Source organism: Apus apus, chromosome 4 (assembly GCF_020740795.1).
Source record: "Apus apus isolate bApuApu2 chromosome 4, bApuApu2.pri.cur, whole genome shotgun sequence".
Taxonomy (NCBI): Eukaryota; Metazoa; Chordata; class Aves; order Apodiformes; family Apodidae; genus Apus; species Apus apus.
Window position 1 is genome coordinate 25884313 of NC_067285.1, and position 27439 is coordinate 25911751.

At 39.3% G+C, this 27439-nt stretch overlaps 1 protein-coding gene across 1 annotated transcript in view; it reads left to right on the forward strand.

Moving 5' to 3' along the window:
- Nucleotides 1-27439, forward strand: part of RET (ret proto-oncogene) — an 83268-nt gene that overhangs the window by 19887 nt on the left and 35942 nt on the right. The window contains exon 2 of the mRNA XM_051618717.1: nucleotides 26550-26801. Within this exon, the coding sequence (XP_051474677.1) occupies nucleotides 26550-26801 (252 nt within the window). The remainder of the gene's footprint in view (nucleotides 1-26549; nucleotides 26802-27439) is intronic.

The window sequence follows — 27439 nt, forward strand, 5'->3', positions numbered from 1 at the left end:
GGTTTTGCAGGGTTGTGTGGGGTTTTTTAATTAGTTTTCTGAGAGCCAAGACATTCATAGCTGATTTAAGTATTCAGAGTGTTAGAGGGTGTGCATGTGTAGTTTCAAAAGAAATAAATGTCTGTGTCCTTGCTCTGAGATTTCTCTATTTACTGACCTAGATTGCTTTAATTTAAAAGTGCCTCTTAAGTTTTTGTTCATAATTTCTCTGGGTTATTGACAGTTTCCTTCTTTCCTTTGCTTGTACAATGGAGAAATTCAACTTTCTGAGACTTGCATACCTAAAGGTCACGAGCAAAACCTTGCGAGAAAATATGATAGTTTTGCTGATTCATATTTAAAATCACAGGGTTTTTTTCTTTCTTCATTTTTAATTGTTGGGGGTTTTTTTGTTGTTTGTTTGAGGGTTTTTTTTGTTTGTTTTGTTTTTGTAGTTGGTCAGTGATTCAGTAAAGCACCAATGGGCAAATCCTGTCAGAAATTTTCACTAACCTTCTGAAATTGCCCAAGTGCCAAACACACTGTTAGTTACAACGCTGCCCTTAATCAAGAGGCCTGGCAAGGCCAGGACTGTAGCTTCTGTTCCTGTGTTATTAAATATCAACAGCTAATAGCATGCTTAGTTAGTATTAGTTGATTCTTTAAATGATAGCTTATGGGGGGAGAACACATCCTGTGGATGAGGGGAAGAGTCATTAACTCTTCTCAAATAATGACATTTTAGGAGCAGGCTTCAGCATGCCCATAATCTGCCCCTTTCCCTGTTGGCCTTTAAGGAGAAGACTTCCTCTGTCTCTCACACATAGTTTTGCCAGTTGTCTTGGATTGCCTGTCCAGTGCACTTAGCTGTTCAGTTTTCCCTGAGGGCTTGTGACATGTTTTTTCTGGCTCCTGCTGGAGCAAGTACCTAGCTGGCTGAACAGGTATCCTTTCTTAAAACTGCTGTGCACTTACGTGGTTTGTCGGTTGTGACCTTCTGCAGACTGGGATGCATGTCTTACAGGTTTGAGAGTTGCTCATTAAACCTCTTGTCTTCCTGGGAGTGGAATGCCAGCAAAACAAGGACTGACAGATTTTGGAGTATTTCTGTCTCTTAAAGGCAAGTCTTGGTCATTCAAATCAGGATTGAACCTAGAGCATTTTTGGAGAGGCTGACAATGCCAGTTTTATGTGCAACAGTGCGCTCTATTCATCAAGGAAATGACCACAGAAATGTGTACCCAGCTGTCTCCATATCAGTAGCATCTATGCAGAGCAGCTGTTGATGTTTGCCATGATCATTTCCTATCAGACCCTTCTTATTTTGGTGGATGAGCATCAAAAACAGCAGTTAAAATCTTGGAATTCAAGGACACCCAAGAGCCAAATTCAAAACTATTTCAATAACACTATTGTTGCATTGTCTTAATCCATGAAATTTAAGCCAGCATTGGATGATGTTCCCTGAATGGAAGGGAGCTGTGCAGCATGCCCTGCATCCTTGTCCTTGAGTATCCCCTGCTGCAGCCCTGGTCTCAGGTCACTTAGACCAGAGGAGTCTTTAGGGCCTGCAGCACCCTGCGGATCCCAGGTTACTTCCACACACTGTGTGGGTGGGAGCAGGGTGCTCACATCTCCTCCAGCTGCTTAGGAGGTGCCTGCAGTGCTTGCTGTGGAGGGTGCCTTGGCCATTACAGATACCATCTTAGCAAAGTCTTGCTCTAATGCTTTGGGTTTTTGTCATGACTTTAAAGTTTTTATATCTGCCTTCGTAATGAGACTTAAAAAACCCCCAACTTTTTAATAATCTTTTTTGTACAATTTTAAAAGAATCACAGCAAGAGAAAAGATGGTATTGTGGCCAGGGCTTTAATCTATAATTTATTAGACCTCAGTTAAATGAAGTGCCTGTGACAAAGCAGGGTGTGTGGCTTTGGTTAAGTCACCTGGGTCCACTGGTATGCAGTGTATTAGGACTGTAGATGCAAAGCACTCTTGAGGAGGAACTGTGTATTGGGATCATAACCTCTGTTACTACTTCCAGCTCCTCCTTGCAAAGGAAATTACATCCTTAAGGGCACAGATTGTAGATGGATTAGGTCTGTACTGAAGACGTATGTTAGAGATTTTACCTGACGGACGTAGCTGTGCAAGCAAAACCCGTTTAGATATGGTCCTTAACCTTTCTGTGCCTCAGTTCTCCAGGTGTAAAATGGAGATAAGATCCTTCACAACTCAAGGAGGAAGTGGGAATACATTAAAACATGATGAGGCCACTTAGTACTACAGTGATGGGAAGGGATTCTCTAATGAGGAGATAGTATTTCATATTTGCTTGGGAACACTAATCCACAGAGAAACCACACTCTGTAATTTGTGTTGATTATTCTATGAAAACCTTCAAGGAAGAAACCTTTTGCGCCCTAAAATGGCTTATAGCTCTTGTAGGGCTGCACATTCAAATTGTCCTGTGCTTTCTGATTGGGCAAGTAAGTATTTGTCAATCTAGTGTTGGAAATCTTTTTTCTTGTCCCAAGTCAGATACTGTGAAAAGAGCATAAAATCTGTGAAAAGACATGAAAGAAATATTCTGGGGACTTCAAAACTTTGTTTACACTACCAAACAAACATGGCACATAAGCATGGCTCAGCTTTTTCTGACTGTTCATATGTTATTAAGCTATAGGAATACTCAGCCAGATGCTATGAAAAGGATTTGACCATGTTATGCTGTTGGGGTTCAGGCAGGAGGAAATGTGGACTTGAAGACCTTGGGCAGTGAGATTTTTTTGTGGCTGTTTGGGTCCTCAAAGTGGCAGTACCCCATCAGACACTTGTCAGAAACATGATTTCTTCAGAAACCTGAAGTCATCTTTCAATGAATGTTATTTCTTTGAGAGCAGAAGTAACATGCTGAATACTTAGCAGGGATTCTTAGGGCAGGAACAACATTTAAGCACAGTTTTGCCTTTTTTCCAGCCACCTGACAGTGTATGCTACCAAAGGAAACCACAATGATCGAGCTCAACAGTGTGGGATGATTCAGGAGGCCACTTTAAGCGGGTGTTTTATCAACAAGTCTTGAGAGCTCCTAGCTTTGCTTCCCAAGCTATTGAAGTTTTCTCTGTTAGATCAGCGACTTGGAACAGTGATCAGTGCAGTGGGCTTCTCGTTTGCTTGGCTTCCTGACAGGAGGTAGACTTGCTTCATTTCTAAATGTCGATAAAATCAAGACTCAATTGCTGGGCTCCCAGCCTACATCCGTGTGAGCCGTGTATTAGTAGGATAACTTCATTTTCTAAGGTGTTTATGTTGATGCTAGTATGTCTCCAGTTCACCTTGCATATCTTCTTGTCAAAAATCCTAAGAAACTGTTTACTTTGACCTTTTTTTTCCTTGAATAATATCTATCCAATAGCATCGAATTATCTTTATACTTGAGTTTCACTGTTTTATTCTTTTGTTTTGCTTTCCCCCGCCTGGTTCTGTGAACAGTAGTAGTAGTTGTCCTTACATGGAGAACTGGCAAGTCTGCAGTCACTACAAATTTAGTTCACAGATGAAAAGCTAAAAAGGGAAGATGTAGGTGGTATGCATCCCATGGTTTTAAGAATGCACAGGAAAATACAAACAGAAAAGTAGTGGAACAGTTATGTTGAACTAATATATACTGATTGGACACAGAGTTTTCAGATGAGGCATGGTAATTAACTGTTTGTATTTGTAGCCACCTAACTGTACAGTACTGTCTTTTGTATTATACCCTACTAAAACTGTAAGCTTTGCAATCACCTGAAAGTTTTAAGAAAAGTAAAAAACAAATTAATTGAGTAGAATAGCACACAGAATATGGCACTTGCCTGCTTAATCTGGTGTTGTAGTATCTATGAGGATTGATTTAATGGTATTTTCCTCATCAAGTAATGTTAAGGAAAGCAGTTTCCCATTTTTTCCTGGTATTTTGTCCAGGAAAAGCGAATTGGAATGAATTCTGTTAAAGTTACTGGAAAAATCATGGCTGTTCTCCTCCTGGAAAGAATAATGGCAAATTTCATTGGGACATCTGTTTGGTTATTTGGGGGGGGAGGGGGAAAGTTGGCATTATCGTAACTTGATTTTTTATTTTCAGAGAGGTTATTTTAAATAATATTTTATTGAAAAGAAATATTTTGGATTTTAATTAAAAGTATATCCAGTGCTTTTTTGGGTACACATGTTTATGCACATGAAGGGTACTAAAAGGCCAGTGTTGTCTGTCTTAGCTGCTCCTTTGTGACAGTGTTTTATTCCATTCATAGGAGAATAACTAGAGAAAATGTAATAATAAATCAAACTTTATTGTGGTTAATGCCTTAAACATTGGAAATAGTCTGGAATCTGTGATCAAATTACCAACCCACTACTATCGTTATTTTAAGTACCCATTTGCTGTTTCCATGTAAATAATGATGAGCAATAGGGAACCGGTTTGTTACTTAGCACATTTGTTAGCAATATTTCTTTTCACTGGGACTAAAAAAAAAAAAGAGGGGGAGAAGCTAAGTGTGTGGATATGGTGCTGACTTGGATTAAGTTCATAATGGTATTTCCATTTGGAATGTTCCAAGGAGTGAAGTACAGACCCAAATTAAACTGCATGTAAATACAGGCTGAAGCAAAACAGGGGTTATGATTTTTCATGTCTCTCTCTTGAATTGTGGTAATTTCATGAAATTGCTCTGCAGCTGATCTGGGCAGGAAACTAAACCTCTCAGTCTTAAGTCTGATCCAGGTCTGTAACTCAGAGAGCAAATTTCTATACGTGGAATTCAGTATCACCTCTTGAATCATTCAAAAAAAATTTAATTAAGGCATCTTTTTTAGCTCACTTGATTTTCCAAAAGCTTATTTTCACCAGTTTGCTAACCTGCTTCCGTCCCCTACCTTTACCAGATTTGTGTAGCAAACGATGCTCAATATAAAAAGACAACAAATCATTTTAAGTATTATGAATTTCACATGAACCACAATAATTTGCAGATGCTTAGATTATGTTTGCAGAACTGCTTCACAAAAATAACCTAACAACCTCCACACTCAGGATATCGGGTAGTAGGACTATATTTGCTGGAGTCGATGTTATCAATGTAGTGCAGATAAATAGTTTGAAATTATAAAAATGCAGTCAATCTACTAAAGTATTCTCTGATTTCCTCCTTAGATGTTTGCTGAACACTTGTACTAGAAGGTGAGAAAGGTGTGTGGTGGCTGGGTAGCCTGACCTTTGAACAGCCCGTGGCTGCATTTTCCCTTAATGAATTGCTGCTTTTCAAGCTCTGTTGTCATGGTGGAGTTTGTTATAGAAGAACAACTAGCTTATATTTTTTAAAAGCAATGACAGAGAGTTTGCATTCTGTCCAGATAAGGTTGTCCATGGTTATCTTTGTGCTAAAAATGTTAAACCTATTTCCCTAGCTGTGCACATCCATATGTTGGATGTGCTTAATCTTGGTTTACTAGTTTCCAATATTTGGTCTTGTTGTTTTGGATAGTTTCTGTTGAGTTACCCGTTAATATATCTTTGGGATACAAGCATATTCATAGTTTTCCAGTGCAACTCCCTGATTAAATCTCATGTTTCTTTATGTTCTGTTTTGTAGGTATCCAAACAGACTGTAGAGGCTTTGGGTGTTTTGTCTGTTGTTTGTAGTACAAGAGCTGTAGTTGGTTCATTAGGAGCATGAGGCTCAGGGTTACAGATTAACCAGCTGCACTGCCTGCATTCATGTGGTCGCAACCTTCCAAATTTACCCCATCATGAGAGGAAGAATTAATTACAGACCTAATTGACTGTTTCCTTGGATATAGGCAGGAAGGAACTGCTAGGAGGCAAAGTGATTAATCAGTTAAGCCTGTTACATCAATCAAACTTGTGAGAAAGTTCATCATCCCAAAGGCAGGGCAAAGTAATGGCAAAATACAAAAGCCATCAATGCTTTTATTGGGTTTTTGCTGAGTTTCTTTTGTCATTTTTTTGAGCAATTGCAAAAAGTAAAAAAAATAAAATACATGCAGTTGACCAAATTTGTTCTCAAAGGTCTGTCTGTATTATCATGGAAGAGGTAATATGGCGATCTGTTCTCCTATCAGACATTACATGCAGTCCTCATTAAAAGACCTTAGCGTACATTTTTCATGCAGATGGATGAGTCACATGTGCCTCCCAAACAAATAACTCAGCGCCGTTATCTCATCAACCCTGTCAGTTGTGCCAATGAACTTGAGTCTCTTGGTTGCAGCCTGGACGCAGTACTACCCAGACAGCTGATCTAGTATTGAAAATGTAAAGCTTTAACTTGCAATTGGCAGTGTCTTCTAGAGACACCCTGCTTCCTCAGGGTGCTGGCTTCTTCCTCTCCCAGGGAACATGGAGCACTTTGAGGGCAAGTGAAAAACTTCTGGAAAATGCCTGTGAACCATGATCATCTTTAATTCAGGATATTTTGGCTTCTTATAATAGTCTGTAGGTTGTACACAGCAGCTTGTAAATAACAGTTAAGTTTTCCTAGCTTTAGCTGGTCACCTCTGTCAGAAAGAGAGAAGAGAAAGGATAGGTAGCTGCCGCTCTCACTGGCACTGGTGTGCCTTTGCACTGGGTTAGGCACCACAGATCTGCTTGTCCTTATGACCTTTCTCCTGGGCAGAATAGGTTTAAACCCACCTTGCTCCTTTATTCATTTGTGGTTCTGCAGTGTGTGGGTACAGCTGAGGTGGCAATGTGGGAGGGGAGAAGACAGAATGTGGGTGAGAACTGCGTTTGCTGGTTTTGGCCGTAACAGCAAAGGTCTGTGGCACAAAGGTCCCAGAGCCCCTGGGCACAAACTCAAGATAACAGAGCATATGAGTAACTTCCTTCGCTTCAGGGGAACCACTCATGTGCTTATATTTAGCCACATGAACCGTGTTTCCAGGACCGGAAACTTGGTTGTGAAGCATTATTTTAGGGAACAGTCCAGTTTCACTGACTTATATCTGTTGATAACTAGAAGCGCAGTTCAGATGGAAATGGAAGGCTTTCAGTTTGCTTAAGTGCTGGAGTTCTACAGGTGCCAGTGTTGTGAAAATTCAAAGAGAATTTGGGAAATGAAGCTGTGCAGGAGGCTAGGAGGGGTGTGAAACTATAAGAAAAACAGAGCTTCTATAAAAAACATTGGAAAAACTAATTGGGACTTTATATGGCCTACTGGATGTAGCTGTGTATTCAGATGTTACATCTGTACCCACTAAATGAATATCTAGAAAATAGCATATGAGCAATTACACTAAGCAGCTGAAAGATGAGGGTTCAAAGTTTGTTTATGTGTATCAGTATTACTACTGTTGTTTGATTTTCCCAGATGTGCATTCATGCTTATGAATGAGCATGTACTAATACATAGTCTAGTGTGTGTTTAACCATTATGAAATTTAAATGTTGATTAAAAAGTTGTTAAAATCAATAGAAATATGAGCAGTATTAATCTTGTCCTTGCTTTGCTTCTGTATTTTAAACATTGGACTCTGTAATTATTGGTAACACTGAATGCTAGCTAGCAGCTTCACCTATGAGCTTTCTAGGGTAAATGAATTGTTTTAGAAAACAGGGTGTTCTGTATGCTTGAGAGACAGATGTAATCCAAGTTACTCCAGAAGAAACACGATTACATTTTAAAGAAGCAATTTAATTTTTTTTTCTGATTACAGCTAAGATCTATTTAGTGCTGTTTGTATTAGCATATATATTTAAGCATGGATTTAATTTATATATGTTTGTATTTATAAATACCACGTCTATAGCTGTATTAAAACGTACCTTTAATCATTTAGCATCATGCTACATCTTTGGCAGATGTAAACCAGAACATTTCTAGGAAACTCATCTTTCACTTATGTGTAACTTCTTAGATTTTCTTAAAGCAAGGTAAAATCTTGGAAATAATACTGGGACTGTAAATGTCTGTGATCAAAATGTCTTTGGAGTAGTGTTCTTTCGGGCTCAGCGTAAAAGAGCAAGTGGCTTTAGGTGGCCTTGCTTGGATAGGGGCATTGAACCTGATCACCTCCAGAGGCTCCTGCCAACCTCAAACATTCTGTGATGCTGTGATGTGCTGTTTTTTAAAAACCTCTAGCACAAGACAGTGGTTTCTGAACAAGTGCCATCTGTTCGTACCTTCTCAATATTCCTTTTAAAGTGGAAAAGTTATTGGTAGTTGGATATGCCTGAGAGATTGACAAGGTGTCTCAAAAATGAACCAACTTGTCATGACTAGGTTAATGCTGAGGAAACAGAAACGTAGTCTGTGGGTGAGCAAGCCACTTTACTCTGGATCCGAGCCATATGGTCACAGAGGTTGCAGGTTCTGGACCACAGCCTTATGACCATGGAGGTCTGCTGTATAAGTCTACTCTGTCTCTTGCTCCAGAAGAGAGTTATATTTTGCTCATACAGCTGTATAAGTTGATTTACTCTGCCTTTATTCAGAGAAAAGTGAATTAAACCTATAATGAATAAATCTAATTTTAAAATTACATTGTTGATCATCACTGCAGCAACATGCAAGATCTTTTATGAGGTTTGCCAATCAAATGTATAAAGTACAATACAAAATAAAATACATGCAGCTAGGCATTCCTATTTTGAGAGTCAGAGCAATGTGCTCTTTGTAAAAAGTGGTGTTTTAGCAAATTTCAACGAAAAAGCTTTGAGTTGAGTAGGTCCACAAAGTGCTTATGGCATCCAATTAAAAATACTGCTTTTAATGATAAGCAGACTGAATGACTCCAGTGGGTTTTTCAGTAGTGTTCATTCAAATAGATGGGGATCATTGAAGAATTACAATCACTGTGCTACATTAATTTTGGTATAAAAGGGAATATTGTCCAAGCTTAAAACCAAAACATTACTGAATTACAGCTACAGAGAAACACATTCAACACATAAAACTCTTAAAATAGTTGTAGTAGTCCAAATATAATTTTGAACCTAAATTCTTGACAAAGAAGTTTAAGACAACATATGTCATTACGCAGCAAGCCAGAGGTGAGACTTTTAAATGTTTTCCTTACATAAGTTTGTAAAACATAGCACTTTCTCATTCTTTTTGACTAAACATTTTTATGCAGCAGTCCCCAAGCACACGTCTTTTTCTCCTTAGGTGTAACCCATGTTCTCACACAGTTATGTCATTGTGGATACACTAAATTTGTCTTATCCTGTCTGCAAGTATTCACAAAATGTTGCCTGTAGTTGCAAACCTGGTGAAGTCTATAAGGTTCTTGACCTCAGCAAGTTTGGATGAGACCAGTGGTTGTATTAAAAATACATATTTTCGTAAGGTGATGTCAGTTGATCTGAGTCTTTAGTCTGGTACAGGCTCAGCATTATTTAGTCAGAAGCATGAACTCACACGTGAATTTAACCTGTGGTCTCAGAGGAGGAGAGCTGCAGTGCTCCATGTCCAGGCTCTCCTTTGTGAAATTTGGACAGACTTGGCACAGCAGTGTCACCTGTGGTATCTCCCAGCCACCTACCTTGCACCCAGCTCTTCTCAAACTGTTTCCAATCTGAGAGCCAAGATGGCTGATGAAAAACACCAGATCTTTATAGCTTGAAGCATTTGAGGAAACTTTTGAGCCTACTGTGTACCATTTAATGAGACATAGTCATCAGTCTGTGGTTTTCAAGGTTGTCCTCTTCCAGCAAGACTGGTGAGAAGGTGGGCTTGAAAATTAGTGAAAAGTGTTGGCCAATAGCAGGTCTACGCTTGGGGCTATTACCTTTATATATTGTTAACCAAATTTCCATCCCTAATTCAATGTGAACTATAATCCATGTAACTAAGCATCTGATGCCTATTAGTTGTTTTTGGTCTTTCTGGAAGTTTTATATGCAAGTATGTAAGAGTATGTGGAAGGCCATGTGGTCGGAAAGGGACGTTGGGGTTACAGGCCGAGTGCTTCCAGTTCTCTAAGTTTGTCTGTTTAGTGTTTTTTATATAGTATAAGAATGTTGTATGTGTGATGCTATCCCTAAAAAAGTTAGTAGGGAAGTCAGCTTCGGAGCAGATCAGTTAGCCTTCATCTAAATTGCTTCCCACAATTTCCTCATCTCTCAGTGAACTACTGTATTTGCAGCATTAAATGGAACTGATGCATTTTGGAGATAGATCTACGTAGAGTACCTCCAGAGGAGGTGGTGTGAGGGTGCCAGGCTCCACTGGCAGTTCTTTTGTATCAGAAACCAAGGACATTTTGTTCCAAATGCACAAGTTTGACTGTAATAGCTAGCTGATGAGTAAAGTCGTCTCCAGCTCATGGAAACATATGGGAGGTCAGACCTTTTCTAATAACACACAAAAAACTAGGGAATAGTCACTGGAAACAGCAGTACTTTCAGACTGATTCATGCAAGGCTAAAGCCAGAATATTATCTCTTTCCTTGAAATCAATGTTTATTAGATTGGTAATTGCTTTAAAAGTGGAGAAATATGCAAGGGACTGGCATTTCTTTTCCTTCTGACTGCTTTCATCTTCGCCAGCCAGTGTGTGGGTACTCTCAGCAAGTGCCAGCAAGACTTGGTGGTGTTCATTGCAGAGCAATAGGAAAGCCACAAAATACTTTTAAGCAACTTTGCTGTCACTTTTATCACACTGAAGTCTCATTAAAAAGTGAGCTGCTGTCTGCTATATTTTGCTGTCCTTCACTCAGAAAAATACTAGTGCATCAGCAACAGAAATGTGCTCCAAATATACGTAAAAAAGGCACCTGTGGCTGGTTATTTCTCTGGGAAATCGCATTAGTTCTCATCAGAGAACCTTTGAGACATGAAGATGGATTTATAAGCTGGACCTTTTATATTGCAGCCCCAAACTATGAGAATGTTATTCAAGAAAGTTTCTAGGTACCTGGCTTAGTCAATTGTTGAGTGGATTCTGCATCATACCTGTAGTGGCAGCGTTTGCAGTCAATGCAGATCCATGTTAAAATTGAAACTGAGTTTCTTATTTTCAATAAGGCCTGGGGTACCAAGCACTGACTTCAAAAATTCTAGGAAACTTTAGCTTCAATCTTGAGTCCTGAAGCTGTCAGGAGAGAGGATTTATGCAAGGAAGAGTACACCCTACTGCAAATACTGTATTGGTTACTGTAGCACAGAAAGAAATGTAAAAGTTATAAAGATCTGTATGTTGTGGTCTCTTTTTGGCATGAAATGTAGAAGTTATAATTAACAGTAAAATAAGAATAAATAAGTCTATACTGTAAGTTTAAGCTCTGTTAAGTTTTTACAACAAAAAGAATCAAATCAAGCAGCTGTTTATTCCTGCTCCCAGGAAACTATTTAATGAAGAGCATTCATGGAAATGTCAATGCACTTGAGTCTTAGCCACGACATAAAACCCTGCTTGGTTTGTTGATGTTTATGGCAGTGGGGTCTTTTTTACAGGTGAGCCCAGGTAAGAGTTTCTGAGTAGAGACACTAAACTTGCAATTTTGAGTTTTCTGTGGTATTCAGTTGAAATCTGAACTTCTATTTTCCGTTTGCATTGTAGTCAGTCAGCCTGTGAATATTACTGCCTCGATAAGGAAAGAGGGGAAGCAGATGAAATGAGGTTTTTTTGCTGACACTTAAATTTAAAATGTGTGCTCTTGATGAGATGGTGCAGCAAGTGCCTTTGCAGAGGAGTTGAAAAATCAAAGTGCCTTGATAAAATGTCATGGAGATACTGTGCTGGAGCAAGACTTGGTTATTTCTTTGTGACTGGAGATGCAACTGGAGGTGTTTTCAGCTCAGAAACAGAGCAGAAAACATTTGAGAGAAAGCATCAATTTCACCATCTGACAAAAATATAAGTGTAAGAACTTTGTGCTTCAATGTTGGTTTTGGGTCAGGTTGCCCAGGGGTTAGTTGCTGAACAGTACCTCCTGTGACCTCTGGGACTGTCACTTACACTGTGTTGATACATCAAAAAGGTGTGATGAGAATGACTACTCTGGTGGTCTTAACACTTCAGAAGAAATGTTAACACCAAGGACTATGGGTGTGCATCAGTGCAAGTCAGGATTCAGTACAGGCCTCAATATAGTAGAAGTTGCTAATCATTGTAGGCAGTAAAGTGATCAAAAGTTACCCAACACAAATACTCCTTTCTGATTAGTGAAGTGTGATTGTATGAGAGATACAAAGGAATTGCATTTTCTTCTATGGCCAGTGAAGGATATAAGCATAGGGCAAAGATTTACCTTTATAGTAAAAACATTTTAAAAGTAAAAAAGGCATTGAAATAGCTATGAAATATGTTAAGCAAGTTCAGTCTTAAAAAATCTAAAGGGGATTGTTTTGCATTTGTGTTTGGCAGTGTGTGATTGTTTGGCATGCCCTGTAGCAAGGGACTAGGCTAGAGCCCAGAAGTTAACTTGAAGGAAAATGAAGCTTTTGTAAACTCCTGTAAAGGCCCCTGCTGTTTGGGTTTTACTGCTTCTTTTAGTACTGTTTCTTTTAGACTTCTCTAGTTCATATCTATAACTTGTCATCAATACAATGTAGTTTATGTTTGTCTTAAAGCTAGTTAAGAAGAGCTGTCTAGAAAAGCCATCATTGTCAAATGTCTGTCATTAATGTTCTGTCAGCCCATTTCCAAGCCTTGTCAATACAATTTCTGCCCTTTTGCTGACAACACTTATGCTTTAAGACAACAGAATAATGACTAGCTACTGTGAGATAATGACTAAAAGTCCCCAAAGGAAATGTTGTTCAGTTTTATTAAGCAGTGATGTTCCCAGCTGGGGTGAGGGATTTTTTGTCCTTTTTTTTTTTTTTTTAATGTTAGCAGGTGTAATACAGATGTTTATGAAACTATTTTAAATGCATGTCTGTATTGTAAGAGTGCTTAAGAAAATGCATTATCTGCCAGCGTGTCTTAAGGTTTTAGAGGTTCAAATGCAGATGTGTCATAACTGTATTTTAGGTCATCTTATATATTTTTGTTTGAAGCATATATTTATATATTTCTTAGAAGTAGAAAATATGAACTAAAAGTTAAAAAATTAACAGCATAAGACCATGTCTTCAGTTCATTTCATAGCTCCCCTAAAATTGAATAGTTTCAACCAAAATGCTCTGTTAATTCATGAACAAAACTTTAAATAAATAAATAAATGCGCTCACAATTATGCTGAGATTTCACTTCCTGGTTTGAAAAATTGAATTGCAGGCTCATAGCTCCCTTGAGTGTTTGGAAAGAGAACAGCAGCTCTTAATAGCAGAGCACTTTGCTGTGAGAGGTGGGCATTCATGTCATTACTGTTTTTCTGGCAAATTTTCAACAACCAGCAGCAAAAGTTTTCATCGATTGCTTCGTACTGTAAGGCAGCAATGATACTGCTCTCTCTGTCATAAACTGCAGGAATTGGGAAAAATGAGGGAAGCTAGAGACACTAGATCTGGATAAAACAATTCAGCCTGAGGTATTCCCTATGTTGTTACATAAGGTCCAGCAGGTTACATTTTACACATCTGCATTAAATATAGAAAATAGGTTTTCCAGTGCAACAGTAGAGAATCCAAAGTAAAAATCAATGAGGATGATGTAACGTCATCCAGCCCCAGAAAAAAGGTGCTGTTTGCACCTGAAAATCAAACCTCCTTTGCCATGAATCAGGTAGAGGAGCCACTGTTGGTGATCAAGATGAATTAACCATTGTGCAGTTATCACAAAGCAGTATCGTTACCATGTGGTCAAGGGCTACCATTTTGTTAATTGTTGCAATCCAGTGATGATGAGGGGCACAGAAGCTATTTTTGAGAAATAGTGGTACATATTTCACTTGAGTGTGTTTGCCCTATGAAGATGGTGTGGGCACAGGAAATAGATGGAGGTGTTGTCATTAGCCATCAGAATTGTTCTGAGCTGTCAGAAGGTGATCTCTGGTGTCTGTCTCTCTCTACTTATAATTGACAGGAAGGCTCGTGTTCATTTTGATGATGCAGTCAAATGCAGCTGGAGGAAAGGAAGTGGGGAAACTTGATCTAAAGTAGTAATGGAATGCAGGAGTATGTGCATATACAAATCTTTGTTACAAATCAACAGTTCGTTTTTTTCAGTAATTTTCATGACTTGGCATTGGAAAAGTCTAGTCCTTTGTTTTTATTAAGGAAGCAACAGAGTGATTTAAATCCTTTATATAGGAAATGTATTGTGATACTGATACCCTTTTGATTAAGACAACAAATTTAAGCTTATTTGTGTTTACCTTCAGATCCTTCCATCTCATGAAGTATGCTGAAAAATTTCTGCAGATGAGTGCCTTGTGATTTATTTTTAAATTAAATTTAAATATATTTAGTTGTCAATACCTTGTTACATCACTGCAGTAATGTTTACCCTGCATATGAACTCTGCATTTTTTTAAGCAAATATATGTGAAAGCTAATTGAAGTATAACAGGAGTTTCAGAGCACTTGTATGTCACTACATTGTTAATTGATTTTTATGGTTTTGAGATTTACAACTAGGGTGTCAGTTTTAGCACAGAACAGTGATATATACATCACTGGTCTTCTGAGGCTTCTCATGCATCACAATCTCTGTATATGTTATACATGAACAGATTCTAGAAGGCACATGGAGTGTGTGCACGGAGGGTGAATAGAGAAATAGGTCTTTATTTTAAATACTAGAAATAAACTAGCAGACTGAATCAACCTTCTTGTATTAGCATCTCTTCTTGTATAGTACAGAGTAGGTCGCTTGCTGGCAGCATGCACAACATGACTGAGCCTTGAATGTGTTGGGTTGTTGGGGCTCACTGAAACTAACAAAAGCATAATAACTAAAAATGAAGGCTGACCTAGTGATTGCATAGCCTGTCTGCAGCAGAGCCATTATATAGATAGTATTGCACCACTTACTCTCAGCTTTGCTTTTCTTCTTGAGAATCTCAGTCCCTTTTTACAAACCTATGTGTGGGAAACGGTTCTTCTTCCCCACATAAGCCACTGTGTCAGCATCGGCTCACAACACTATGTAATGCAGAGAAGAGAGGACCATTTAAAATGGACCTTTGATTACTTGAATGTCTTATTTGTTTGTCTTCAGCAGTGCTAGGTTAGTTCTTAGACCTATCCAGTTCATGCTGGGGCAGAATTATGTCAAGAGAATACATGTTATGAACCATTATTATTGCAAGTTATCTTTAAAGAAAGAATTAAAATGGTACATGGGATTGTACAAGATGTTTCCAGTGGTAGGGAAGAACTTACAGCAATCTCTTCAGAGAGGTTTCCTGGTTTCTGATGCTGAAACTGCTGAAATCATTGTCTATCTCCAAAGACTGAGCTACTGCTTTTTAAAATAAATGTATTTTATTAGTGTTACTTTCAGGCAGATTCACACTGAAGCAGGTGTTGTTTGGTTACAAAAGTGTGACTATTTTGCATGATCTCATGCAAAAATGAAAAATAATTGTTTAAAATATTTCTAACTAACCTTCAATATTAAAGTTGGACAAGTCTACATAGTTTATGAATGGGCAGAGACACAATTTGAACTCGTAGTTAATCCTGTTTCTGTTACTGTTTGTGTAATTGTTAGACCCTTCTATAAATGCTACTACAGGATCAGGTAATAAAAGAAATAACATCTTGACCTTATGGATTTGTGGACCGATATTTCTTTTATGTTGATGACTGTTGAGCCTCTTACCTACAGACATTGTAGTGTAACTGTTTCCTTTTGCTTCTGTCTACACAGTCAGTCAGCTCCAGGTAGTCCTGGTGCTTGTTCTAGCTGACCTGTGTGAAGAGAACTGGCTGAAAAGAGAGCTCTGTGTATGTATGCGTGTATATCTTGATGAATTCATAATCTGATTGATTGTTTTAAATTTTTTTTAATCTTGTTTTAATCTGGATACCTTTGCAAGTTTGAACACATGCACACACTCTCTCTACCTTCACAGGTTTTAAGTGAAGATTTTTCACTTGTCAACTACTGTAAGCAAGCCTAAACAAAGCCTCAAGCTTTGCAGTTTTTAGCATGGTCTGTCCTTGCATGATGGTTTCTCTGATGCTTGTAAACGCAGGGTTAGTTGTCAAAACAAAATAGAGAGGTCACTGGAAATACAGAAAAATGGAAGGTGATAAATCGTGTCTGTACAGAGCTGCATTTGAGTGGTGTAAAAAAGAAACACTGCCATCTTCACTTGGAGGCACTCTGTTTGACCCAGAGGTAAATAAATTCTGTTAAACATCTATTAATGTAATTTGTGCTGCAATACAATAATGTTTCCTTCTCTTAGATTTCAGCTCTGCACTCACACAGAACAAAATTATACCCAGTTATTCTCAAGCAATAAGGCTGTACTTTAAAAATGAAGGAGTAGTTAATCACGCAAACAAGGAGGAGTGACAGAATCAGGATCTGAAGAATTTGCTGTCTCGTACAGGAGCTTTCCATGCGTGTTAGTTTCTATGAGGAATGCTTTAATTTTAGTAACATTGCTATTTAGAACAATGAACCTTCAAAACCCTGCCTTCTTGCTAAACTAAAAAAAAACCCACACAAATGAACTGTAAGAAGGCAAGAGAAAGGAAGTTTCTCACCTTTTTTTCCACTTACAGGTGTTCGAAAGTGAGTTTCTAAAACTTAACTAGAAGTGCAGGCTCTGAGAGGAAAGTGTAGGCACACATTTGAACTCTGAACTGAGCATCTATTAAGTAGACCTTTAGTGAAAGCATTGTCCCATTCTCTGGTAGATACCATGCTGCACACATATTCCATTCCTGAATTGAGACAAAAATAAAAAACTTGACAGTTCTCACAAATCCAAGTGAAATATTTTCTTTCTGACAAATTTAGGATCTGTCTTTGATCCTGAGTTTTTAAAAACTTATGTTCAAAATGCCTGATACAGGAAGGAAACTTTCTTATTGTATGATTCATCTTTTGGCTTTGCCAGGTCAATTTTATTAATATTTTGTGGAATTCATTCTCATTTTCCTCACTAGCAGGTTAATCAAGGTAGTAAACTGAGCTCTTTTATTGAATATTTGTATCTACATAATTCGCGTGTTTTCAGTCTAAAATTCAAGGCTGTTTTCAATATGAGCTTGGGAATCTGGCAAGGAAAATGACAAGAAAGGCAATTAACTGAAAGCAGACCAGCTTAACAGGTCTGGAATATATTCTTGTTAAGTGTTGTTTCTGTTTACCATCACTTTGTAAGGACCTATTTCCTCTGGAAGTATCAGATTCTGTAAAACACATGTATTCCACTGATACTGCTGCTATTGAAATTCATTCTATCACTCTCTAACAATTGTGCTATATTTAAATATACACATCAGGTGAAACTTAGCAGTTACCCAGCTCCATAAAGTTTGATCATACTCGCAGGAAATTCTGGTATGAAGCTCTGCAGTGATCTTCCCCCAATCCACTCTAACTTGGGGTCCAGGCGAGCAGCTTAATAAGAAAAGAATTAATTTCATTTTCACTTTAATACAGAATCTTATGTTCTCTGTTTCCTATCACATCTGTTAGGATTTCTGTAATGATCAGCTTAAAAATAACACACCTAAAATTAAATAACGTCATGCTGCTGAGCCACATTAATGGCATGCTAGTTAATTAAGTGCATGTCAGTTCTTCTATTGATCATTGTTCTAGTGACTCTATGACACACTTTTACCTCAGGCACTAATGCAGCCTAACCTCAACGAGCTTATGGCCAAATTTGGCTGGATTTTTTTATACAATACCAGGAGAAATTGCTTCTAGCACAAGTAAAACTATTAGACTTCTGCCCCCAGTGGAGACAGTAGGCCTGGGGTGGTTTGGGGGGGGTGACCTGCCCTGCTGCCTGGCTAAGCAGGCCAGTGGAGAGGAGCACAGTGGACCTAGGGTTCCTCCACCACTGATGCTGTGTCTCTGTCTGGCACAGGCTGTGCCAATGACCACCTGCTCAGCCGAGGATCTCAGGGAGAGGCGGTGCTGGGTGGCACCAGCTCTTCCCCAGCGTGCGGGTTCTGACACTGAAACTCTCACCTTGGATTAAAAAAAGGAAACTTGTCTCACGCTCTGCTGTGAGCTGTAGGCAGGAGATGAGCTCCTGAACTGTTCCTTGTACATGAGGTCCTTCTGGAGATGTTCGAATAGCTTTTCAGGGTGCTTTGTTTAAACCATGTTTATGTTTTGCCCTGGTGAATATTAATTCTTTGAGTGGTTATCTCTGGTGAATGGAGATAATTCTTTGTCTGTGATTACCCTTTAAATGAGTCCCAGGGTGATGATGAATTTTGCTGAGTTCTTTGTCAGACAATCAAACATTGGACTAGTCTCCAAGGGAAATGGTAGATTCCCCCACATTGGATAGTTTGAAGTCTCAGCTTCACAGGGTACAGAGCCAGCTCATATAAACTATAGTATTACCTAAAACGGTTGGAGCAGATGATCCTGGAGATCCCTTCCAACCTGGCATTCTATGATGATTCTATGATTCATTTAAAATCCTGCTGCTGAACAGAAGGAAAGGTTGGAGTGATTCCCTGCACATCATGTGGAAATTGTTCTCTCTGTTAAACTGTTTGTGACTGAAGCAACATTTCTCTAAATGCCGGCAAAATATTTTTTGTTTTTATGGGATGCAACCTGTGTTAAACAGTGGATATTCACTTGAATGGCTTGCAGGGTATTCAGTCCACATAGCCTTGTTTCCAGCTGTGCTGTTTCATGCTACTTTTCTATTAAGTGACAGTGTTTTTTCTAAATTACTGACATTTTGCTTTATGAGGGTGAATTTATTTCTTAATTCTGTACAGGCTAGGAAAACATTAAGTGGACAAGTCCTTTAACTTAAAATATACAAGTGCTTTGCTGCCTCTGTTCTCTGATGAATCAAACATTGGGCACATTAATAATAGTAATGGAACATAATGGCTAATCAACAAAAAGTAAAGATAATTATTTCAGGAACACAAAACTAAACTTGTCAGATAATTGCTTGTTGAAATCTGATATTGTGCAACGAATGGGGGATTAGTAACAGCAGACTCCCATGTTCATCTGTTTTATCATTAAGTCCTGTATGTTACAACGACAGGGCTATCATACACCAATGCACGCAGTGTGGGGAATAAACAGGAGGAGTTAGAAGTCTGTGTGCAGTCTAAGGGTTATGGTCTGGTAGCAATAACAGAGACATGGTGGGACAGCTCACATGACTGGAATGTGGCCATGGATGGCTATGTCCTTTTTAGGAAAGACAGGTCAGCGAAGCGAGGCGGTGGAGTTGCTCTTTATGTGAGAGAGCAACTAGAATGTATTGAGCTCTGTCCAGGGGCTAATGAGGAGCATGTGGCAAGTCTGTGGGTACGAATTAAGGGGCAGGCTGGCATGGGTGATACAGTTGTGGGGATCTATTACAGGCCTCCTGATCAGGACGAGGGAGTTGATGAGGCTTTCTACAGGCAGCTGAAAGCAGCCTCGCAACTACAGGCCTTAGTCCTCCTTGGGTATTTTAACTACCCAGATATTTGCTGGAAGGCCTACACAGCCAGCCATTCACAGGCTAGGAGGTTCCTCCAATGCATCAATGATAACTTCTTGATACAAATGGTGGACAAACAAAGTAGGAGAGGAGAGCTGCTGGACCTTGTGCTCACCAACAAGGAGGGTCTGGTTGAAGCGGTGACGGTCAATGGCACTTGGCTGCAGTGATCACGAGGTGGTGGAGTGCAGGATCCTGTGTGTGGGAGGAACAGAATACCTAGCAGGACCAGAACCCTGGACTTCTGCATGCCCAACTTTGGCCTCTTCAATAAATTATTAAGAGAAGTCCCATGGGACAGGGTACTAGATGGTAAAGGGGCTCAAGATAGTTGGTCAACATTCAAGGACCACTTCTTGCAAGCTCAGGATTAGAGCATCCCAATGGGTAGGAAATCAAGTAAGGGAGCCAGGAGACAACAGAAAGGGCTTCTTCAAATACACTGCAGACAGAACTAACACTAGGGGCAATATAGGCCCACTGCTGAATGAGGTGGGTGCCCTGGTGACAGAGGATATAAAGAAGGCAGAGGTACTGAATGCCTTCTTTGCCTCTGTCTTCACTGCTGCAGACTCTCCCCAGGAGCACCAGATCCCTAAAGCCCCAGAAGAAGTCAGGATGAGGGAGGAGTTTGCTTTGGTAGATAAGGATTGGGTTAGGGATCAGTTAAGAAATCCAGACGTCCATAAATTAATGGGTCTGGATGGAATGAACCTGTGGGTGCTGAGGGAACTGGCAGAGGTCATTGCTAGGCCAGTCTCCATCATCTTTGGTAAGTCGTGGGCAACAGGAGAGGTGCCTAAGGACTGGAGGACAGCAAATGTCACTCCAGTCAACAAGAAGGGCAAGAAGGAGGACCCGGGTAACTATAGACCAGTCAGCCTCACCTCCATCCCTGGAAAGGTGATGGAACAACTTGTTCTTGGCACTATCTCTAGGCATAACAAGGATGGGGAGGTCATTAAGAGCAGTCAACATGGTTTTACCAAGGGGAGGTCATGTTTGACCAACTTTATAGCGTTCTATGAGGAAGTAACTAGGTGGATAGATGATGACAGGATGGTAGATGTGGTTTATCTTGATTTTAGTAAAGCATTTTACACTCTCCCACAGCATCCTCATCAAGTGGGGAAGTGTGGTCTCGATGATCAGGTAGTGAGGTGAATCACGAACTGTTTGAAAGGAAGAAGTCAGAGAGTTGTGGTCAGTGGGACAGAAACTATTTGGAGGTCTGTGACTAGTGGAGTCCCTCAGGGGTCAGTACTGGGACCAGTACTATTCAATATTTTCACGAACAACCTGGATGAGGGAACAGAGTGTGCCCTCAGCAAGTTTGCTGATGACACTAAACTGGGAGGAGTGGCTGAGACACCAGAAGGCTGTGCTGCCATTCAGTGAGACCTGGAGAGTTGGGCAGGGAGAAACTTGATGAAATTCAACAAGGGCAAGTGTAGAGTCTTGCATCTGGGGAAGAACAACTCCATGGACCAGTACAGGTTGGGGGCTGACCTGCTGGAGAGCAGTGTAGGAGAAACGGACCTGGGGGTCCAGGTGGACAGGAGGATTAGAGGAGGATGCAGGTTGGTCCACTTGCAAGAAATTCTTGGTATAACCATGGTAGTCATCTAACTAAGCTCTGTAATGTGAATAGCATTGTTGATGCCAGTGAAATGGAATCCAGAATGGGAAAGAAAAAGGGATAAACAGCCTGTAGTATGAATATGGTTGTGGCAGTAGACTATAAACTGTTATACTTATGGAAGCAACTGAACACTGGAACAGGCTGCCCAAAGAGGTTCTGGAGTCTCTTTTTCTGGAGACATTCAAAAGCCGCCTGGATGCGTTCCTGTGTGATGTGCTCTAGGTGATCCTGCTCTGGCAGGGGGGTTGTACTAGATCATCCTTTGAGGTCCCTTCCAACCCCTAAGATTCTGTGATTGCATTAAAACCATACCCCTTCTCTTGGAGATGCATGTGAATTTCTGATTAAGGATTTTGGTTGCAGGAGGGCTGTTCCATTCTCAGTTGTTGTCTTGTCTTCCAAAGTGCCAAGAAGCTCTGAGTAAATTTTGTCAGATGTGGGTTAAATAGGTGTGTATTACTTTCTGAATGAAGAACAGCCCTCATTCCATTTCCATTTTTTGCTCATGCTTTTTTCTTATCTTGTCTTATAAACACTAACCAGTTTTTGAGTTTTTAAATGCATGTTAACTCAGCAGGCACCGTGAGATCCATGAAGATTTTAATCTAATTGAAAAAAGTGTAACTTGTAAGCAGAACTGGTGAAAAGTAGGTGGAAGGTAGCAAACACTCAGGCTAGAGAGACAATTTTCAGATTACATGAGTAATGAAACCCAAAATTACTTTAGAGGAAAGAGAAAACTTCAGAGAAAGTTTGAGATTTCAGTCATTTCAAGTCTTTAAATCAAGAGCGAGCCTTTTATTCAAATACATCGTGTAACTTAAACAAAGCAGTGGTCATTTAAGCCTTCAATTTTTACTATGAGCTACATAAGCACCTGCTTACTTAGGTTGAGGCAAATGGTTTGGGTAAGTGGAGAGCCTTGAATTTGAACAGTGCAGTGCTTTCAGCAGTTATGTGGGTTTCACTCTGAAGTTCCCAGCGCCAGGTTCAAGAGCAAGCTAGCTGCTCTGTTCTACTAACTGGCAGTTCAGCAGCTGCTGCAACTGGCACCAGCTTCTCTTCAGAAGAGGATGTTGGGAATGGGTATCTTGTCTTGTGGACCAGGGCAACCAGATGCTCCTGACCAGTGACCCTGCCTTGTGCTGATTTTCCTCTCTTTCATCATCTCCAGCATGCTTTGAGACTCTGCAAGTCATCCACATAGAGATAATACGGTTTTCTGGTTATCTAAGTGTGTCCTTTTTCAGAGCAAATCTGGGGGATAGTTCACCTCAAAACAGGTTTTTCCAGAGTCTGCAATTGTACCTAGAAAGATGGTTACAAATGTTGTTCAGGAGAATGTCTTACAGTGCAGTTTTCCTCTACACTAACATAAAATTTCATGTCACTTCATTTTAAGTTAAAAGTTAAATTATGGTTTTTGTCATTGTGGTTGATTGTAAGAGTATAATGATGTTGCAGTCAAGTTAACAGTTCTCATCAAGAGTAAATCCACCAATACTACTCAAGACTACAGTGGCAAGCATAAAAAGCTCTAGAAACATGAGGTTTTCTACATAAAATTTTGTACAAAAAAAAAAAATTTGTATCAAAAAAGACATTATTTACCTAATCATTCATGGCTGAGAAAAGCCACATAAGAAATTGCCTTACTTCAAAAGGCAATCACGACGGCTTCAAAGTATATATAATCTCATTTCTCTGTGCTCATTTTATCTGATTTCCTTTCCTGAGCTGGAAAACTGCTGTCATAACTGTATCTATTTCCTGTAGGAGCTATTAGTCAGTAGCATTAGGTCTGCTTAAACGTGATCACTTTTCTTTTCTGTATGTTACTGATATGCTATTATCAAGTAATATTGTTCATTCATCAGAGGTTGCTGTGTTTTATGCACTGATTGTAGAATATGGGAGAACTGAAGAGTCTTCTAAAAAAAATAATCAGAGACTGCAAAATATTTCAACAACACTCTCCCTGTCTGCCATGTTTCTCACGTATGTTAGGGAACACAACCTTCTCATGCTGTATTTCAAGGTTGCAATGCAAAATGTTTCTCTACTTTTAATTCCTAAGCAAAAGTACTTTAGCCATCAGTTTTGAGGGTAACCATCCCAATTCCTCTTTATTTAAACTGCAGATTCAATAAAAAGTCCATCTGGCTTCCACAGGAAGCTTGCACAAGTCCTTAGAAATTGATTATTTTTTTTCCAAGGATACAAGGAACTGTGGCCAGGATTAGAACCTCTTCCTCCAGCAGCATACTTGCCAGATGGCAAGTTTATTGAATCTGGTTTTAACTTACTAGGGCTTAAAGGAATGAACACAGCTCAGAGAAGTGAGTGCTGTGTTTCCACTTCAAAGGTCTCCTTCAAAATCAGCATCCAAAGATTTATATGCGGAGTGTGGTTGTGACCTGGGCAGTCTGTTACGTACCTCTCATCTCTTTCAGTGCTTGAAAGGGATTTTAATAGCAACACAAACCACTTTATGAAAACACAGTAATTTCAAAATCAGCAGCGTTTACTTACATGGCTAAGTTTATTTATTTTTTTAAATTGTTTTGCCATCTAAGTTTCTACAGTGTTGTAAACTCTTTTCACTTGAAACGCTTGTTTTCTAAGTAAAACACAGAATTATGTCGGTATCACTTAAAGCTATCCTTAGGTGCTGTTCTTAATATAGAGCATTTTTGATGGGCAGAATTGAGTTTAATCAGCTTTTAGGTTTGAAACAGGGAGAAAGAGGTTATACTTCTACTTAAATTTATTACAACAGCTTTTCATAATTTCTTACAGTATCTTTTATAATTAGGAAGACATTTCTGGTTAATTAGTGATGCAAATTCTAAATTGTTTTATGGAGGAATCCTCCTCTCTTTTCAAAATACAAAGCATTATTTTGCATTTCTGTTTTCTACCAACAAATTTTTGTATTACAGGATTTTTTTCCCCTTTTTTCTGAGGATGGAGAAGAGTGCTTCTGTGAACCACTGCCAAAGAATTTCAGAGTCTGCAGCATAAATACCAACATTTTCTTTCAAATGCAGAGCAGTCAGGATGCTGACCTCTGCTGAGGTGTAGTTGCACTTAAAGTTTCAGACATTTGAGTGGCAATATCTGTCATAATTATTCATATGCTTTATTAAACATGACTACATACATATTAGCAGTGTGGGCATAGCAAGATTAAAACACCTGTTTAGGACAAGGATAGAAGTAATTGCAATTCAAAATACCAAATTTCCCTCTTCCTATTTCCCACTTTACACATCCATACTGTTTGCATATACTCTACTTTCTATATGCTCCTTTTACTGGAGAAGACTTCATGTTCTTGCTCCAAGTGCTGTGTTTCTGATGGTGAATACACAGCATCACTTGCATCAGAAGTGTTCACCCCCTCTTAGAGATAAGGAAGTAAATGTTGCTCTGTCCTGTGGCTAATGTTGCATAAGCCTCATTTGTATGCATGAGTGGGTTTAAAGTAATTTTGTGGTCTTAGGCAATGAATTTTCAGTGTTCATATTTTCATGCAGAAGTTTTCATAATTCTAGAATCACTATTTTGTATAAAATACAGGAAATCTGTTTGCTTGCACTGAGATTGGGCTTGTTATTTGGATGTCACTTAATCCCTCTTGTTAATGAACCGTCTTGTTTGGGCTTCTAGCACTGCCTATTCAGCAGGTTTTCCTGCACTTCAAAAAAAGGTAGAGGGATGGCAAAAATTTATTACGAATGTTCAGGAGTCTAACTTAAAAAAGGTGGTGATAGCACCAGAATCAGAATAGTTTTCTCGTGAAACAGTGGACATCAGGAGTTAATGCTTTTCTAAAACTCAGAAATACTATTGTTGGCTTCCCTTTGAATTAATTACTTTGGAGCAAATTGACCTGCTGTATTACTTTACCACTTTATTCGTGCATTGCAAAGTATATGTAGAAAAAATAATGGTCCTCTGAAAATCTCATGACTGATAATGTCATGAAACATTGTAAGGTACAGTGGTTTCTGTGGCATTTCCAAATGAAATTAGAGGTCTCTTGTTTACAGTTTGTTAGTGATCCTCTCAATTCAGTAGAACAGTGTATGGATCCAATAATAACAGAAAAATAAATACTTGCTGTAGCTTGATGCTATGTTGAAGACATTTTGGCTTTACATGCCTTATTTTACTGCTGTGTTGCCAATTTTTCCAGTTTATCTGGCTTGATTTAAGCTAAAATACTCTTCAATTAGTAACATATGGAAATTATTATTTTCATTTGTTCAGCAGATGTGAGAGCCTTTTATATGTCTTACTCCTTATCAAATCAAATAATATAATGCAGAATTCTGCAGTCTGCAAGTATTCTCTTGTGCAGGGGCAAGTACTGACTGTCAGTGCAGGTGAAGTACAAGAGTGACACTTGGGGTATTTCAGTGTGCCTGAGTGCAGGGAGCTCAACTTGTACCTTCCTTGCTTAGTAGGCTTTCCACTGTGGTCATGTTTGCAAACAGTAGAACTGGAACAGAAGCTAGAAAGGGGTAGACAGGCCATTGCAAAGTGACCTGGTAAGATGGGATCAGCTGAAGGCATCAAGGGGCAGTTGAGCCCTAGTAAAGGTAGATGTCTGCAATATCAGAGATGGAAAAACAATTGGGGAACAATGCATCAGTCACAGCCATGGTATTAAAAAGTGTGTTTCCCTCCCCACTGCAGGCAAGTCAGTTCTCAGCTTTCCCATCTGTCGTATTTAAAATAGTTATAATACATTTGTATCAGTTTTATTTCAATAACTCCCATTTTCTATATCAAACATAACATGCTGGCCTGGTGACAAAGGAAGGGAGCCACAGAAGTGCTCCCATGTAAGAGAGGTTTTGTGTAATCTGAGGAGAAGCATGAGGCATTGATATATTTTGGTGTTTCCTCACAACAGGTTGTTTAAGCTTTTAACGTGTGTGCTGTCATCAAAGGTTTTTTCCTTTTTTGAATATAATCTGTGAGATAATGGAATTACAGCTGAAAGCTCTAGATATGAACTTAGGTAAAACCTGGCAAGCAGAGCTTCGTTAAGTGTTCTGCTTAAACTAGGCCATGTTTACAGCAAAGTAGTTTTGCTTTCAAAAAACAGATGGTTTTTTAACTTGAACATAAAACACAGGCCAAACTCTTGGTGGCTATGTCCCTGACTCACGTGCAGTAAAATTTTATTTATTTATACCAGATGAGGATCTGCCTTTTTCCACATATTTTTTCATGTTTCTTGAATCCTTAGAGAATGAAGCCTTTGGTTCTTTGGAAATGTATCTCTTAAGAAAATGCCAGTGCAAAAATCATCTAACTGGGAGCACCTCTCCTCTTGTGTGCCTTGCTTTGCAGCTGCCTTTGGTCTCTACTTCCCCAGGAAAGAGTACTTGGAGAATGTCTACATTGATCAGCCAGCAGGCACACCGCTCCTGCGCATCCATGCCTTGAAGGATTCACATGGGGAAGAGACCCACTTCCATCTCTGCCAGAATCTTGTAATTTCTCGAGCAAGATCCAATGAAAATCACTGGTTTCAAATCAGAGAAAAAACAGGACTTCTCTACCTCAGCAAAAGCCTGGATAGAGAAGACTTTAACATGCTGTGTAAGTATGAGAACACTAGCTTTTCTTGTTGAAGTGGCTGTTGTTAAAGCAAGTACATTAAACTGAATTTTATCCATCAGTATATGAGCATCAAATTTGGGAAAACACATCTGCCTTTTTTAAAATGAGGAACCAGACCCAACAAAACCCACAGCAAATGCAGGTAACCAAATGCCAAAGCAGTCTGACCTGGGACAGATCCAGTTGCTCACGCTGTGGGCTCAAATACAGCGGGAAAGTCGAATGGTTTGAGATGTTTTTTTCTCCATTTCACAGCTGCATAGCTCAAAGCTTTACAGTGAGATTTGCAGTTTGTTCATCTCTTGATGCAAACAAAGCCAGTTCTGCTGTGTTCATACTGGGCGCTTAGTGCCCAGACCAATGCATTTACATGAGTTCAGGCTCTCATATAAACTGTCCTTGAACCCCAGTAACATGGATTCGCAAGGTACATTTGCATGTAACACCAAACAGCTCTTGGAATAAATAATTAAGTGTGCTTCTCTCCCTCTCTTGGGGTTTGGCTCTGTTGGAGAAGCTTACTATTGAACTACAGAAATGAATTATCTCAGTTTTTCCCCTTCTTTTATGCTCTAGCAGTAAATTGGTTTTGGTGATTTTGATCTATGAGGAAATTA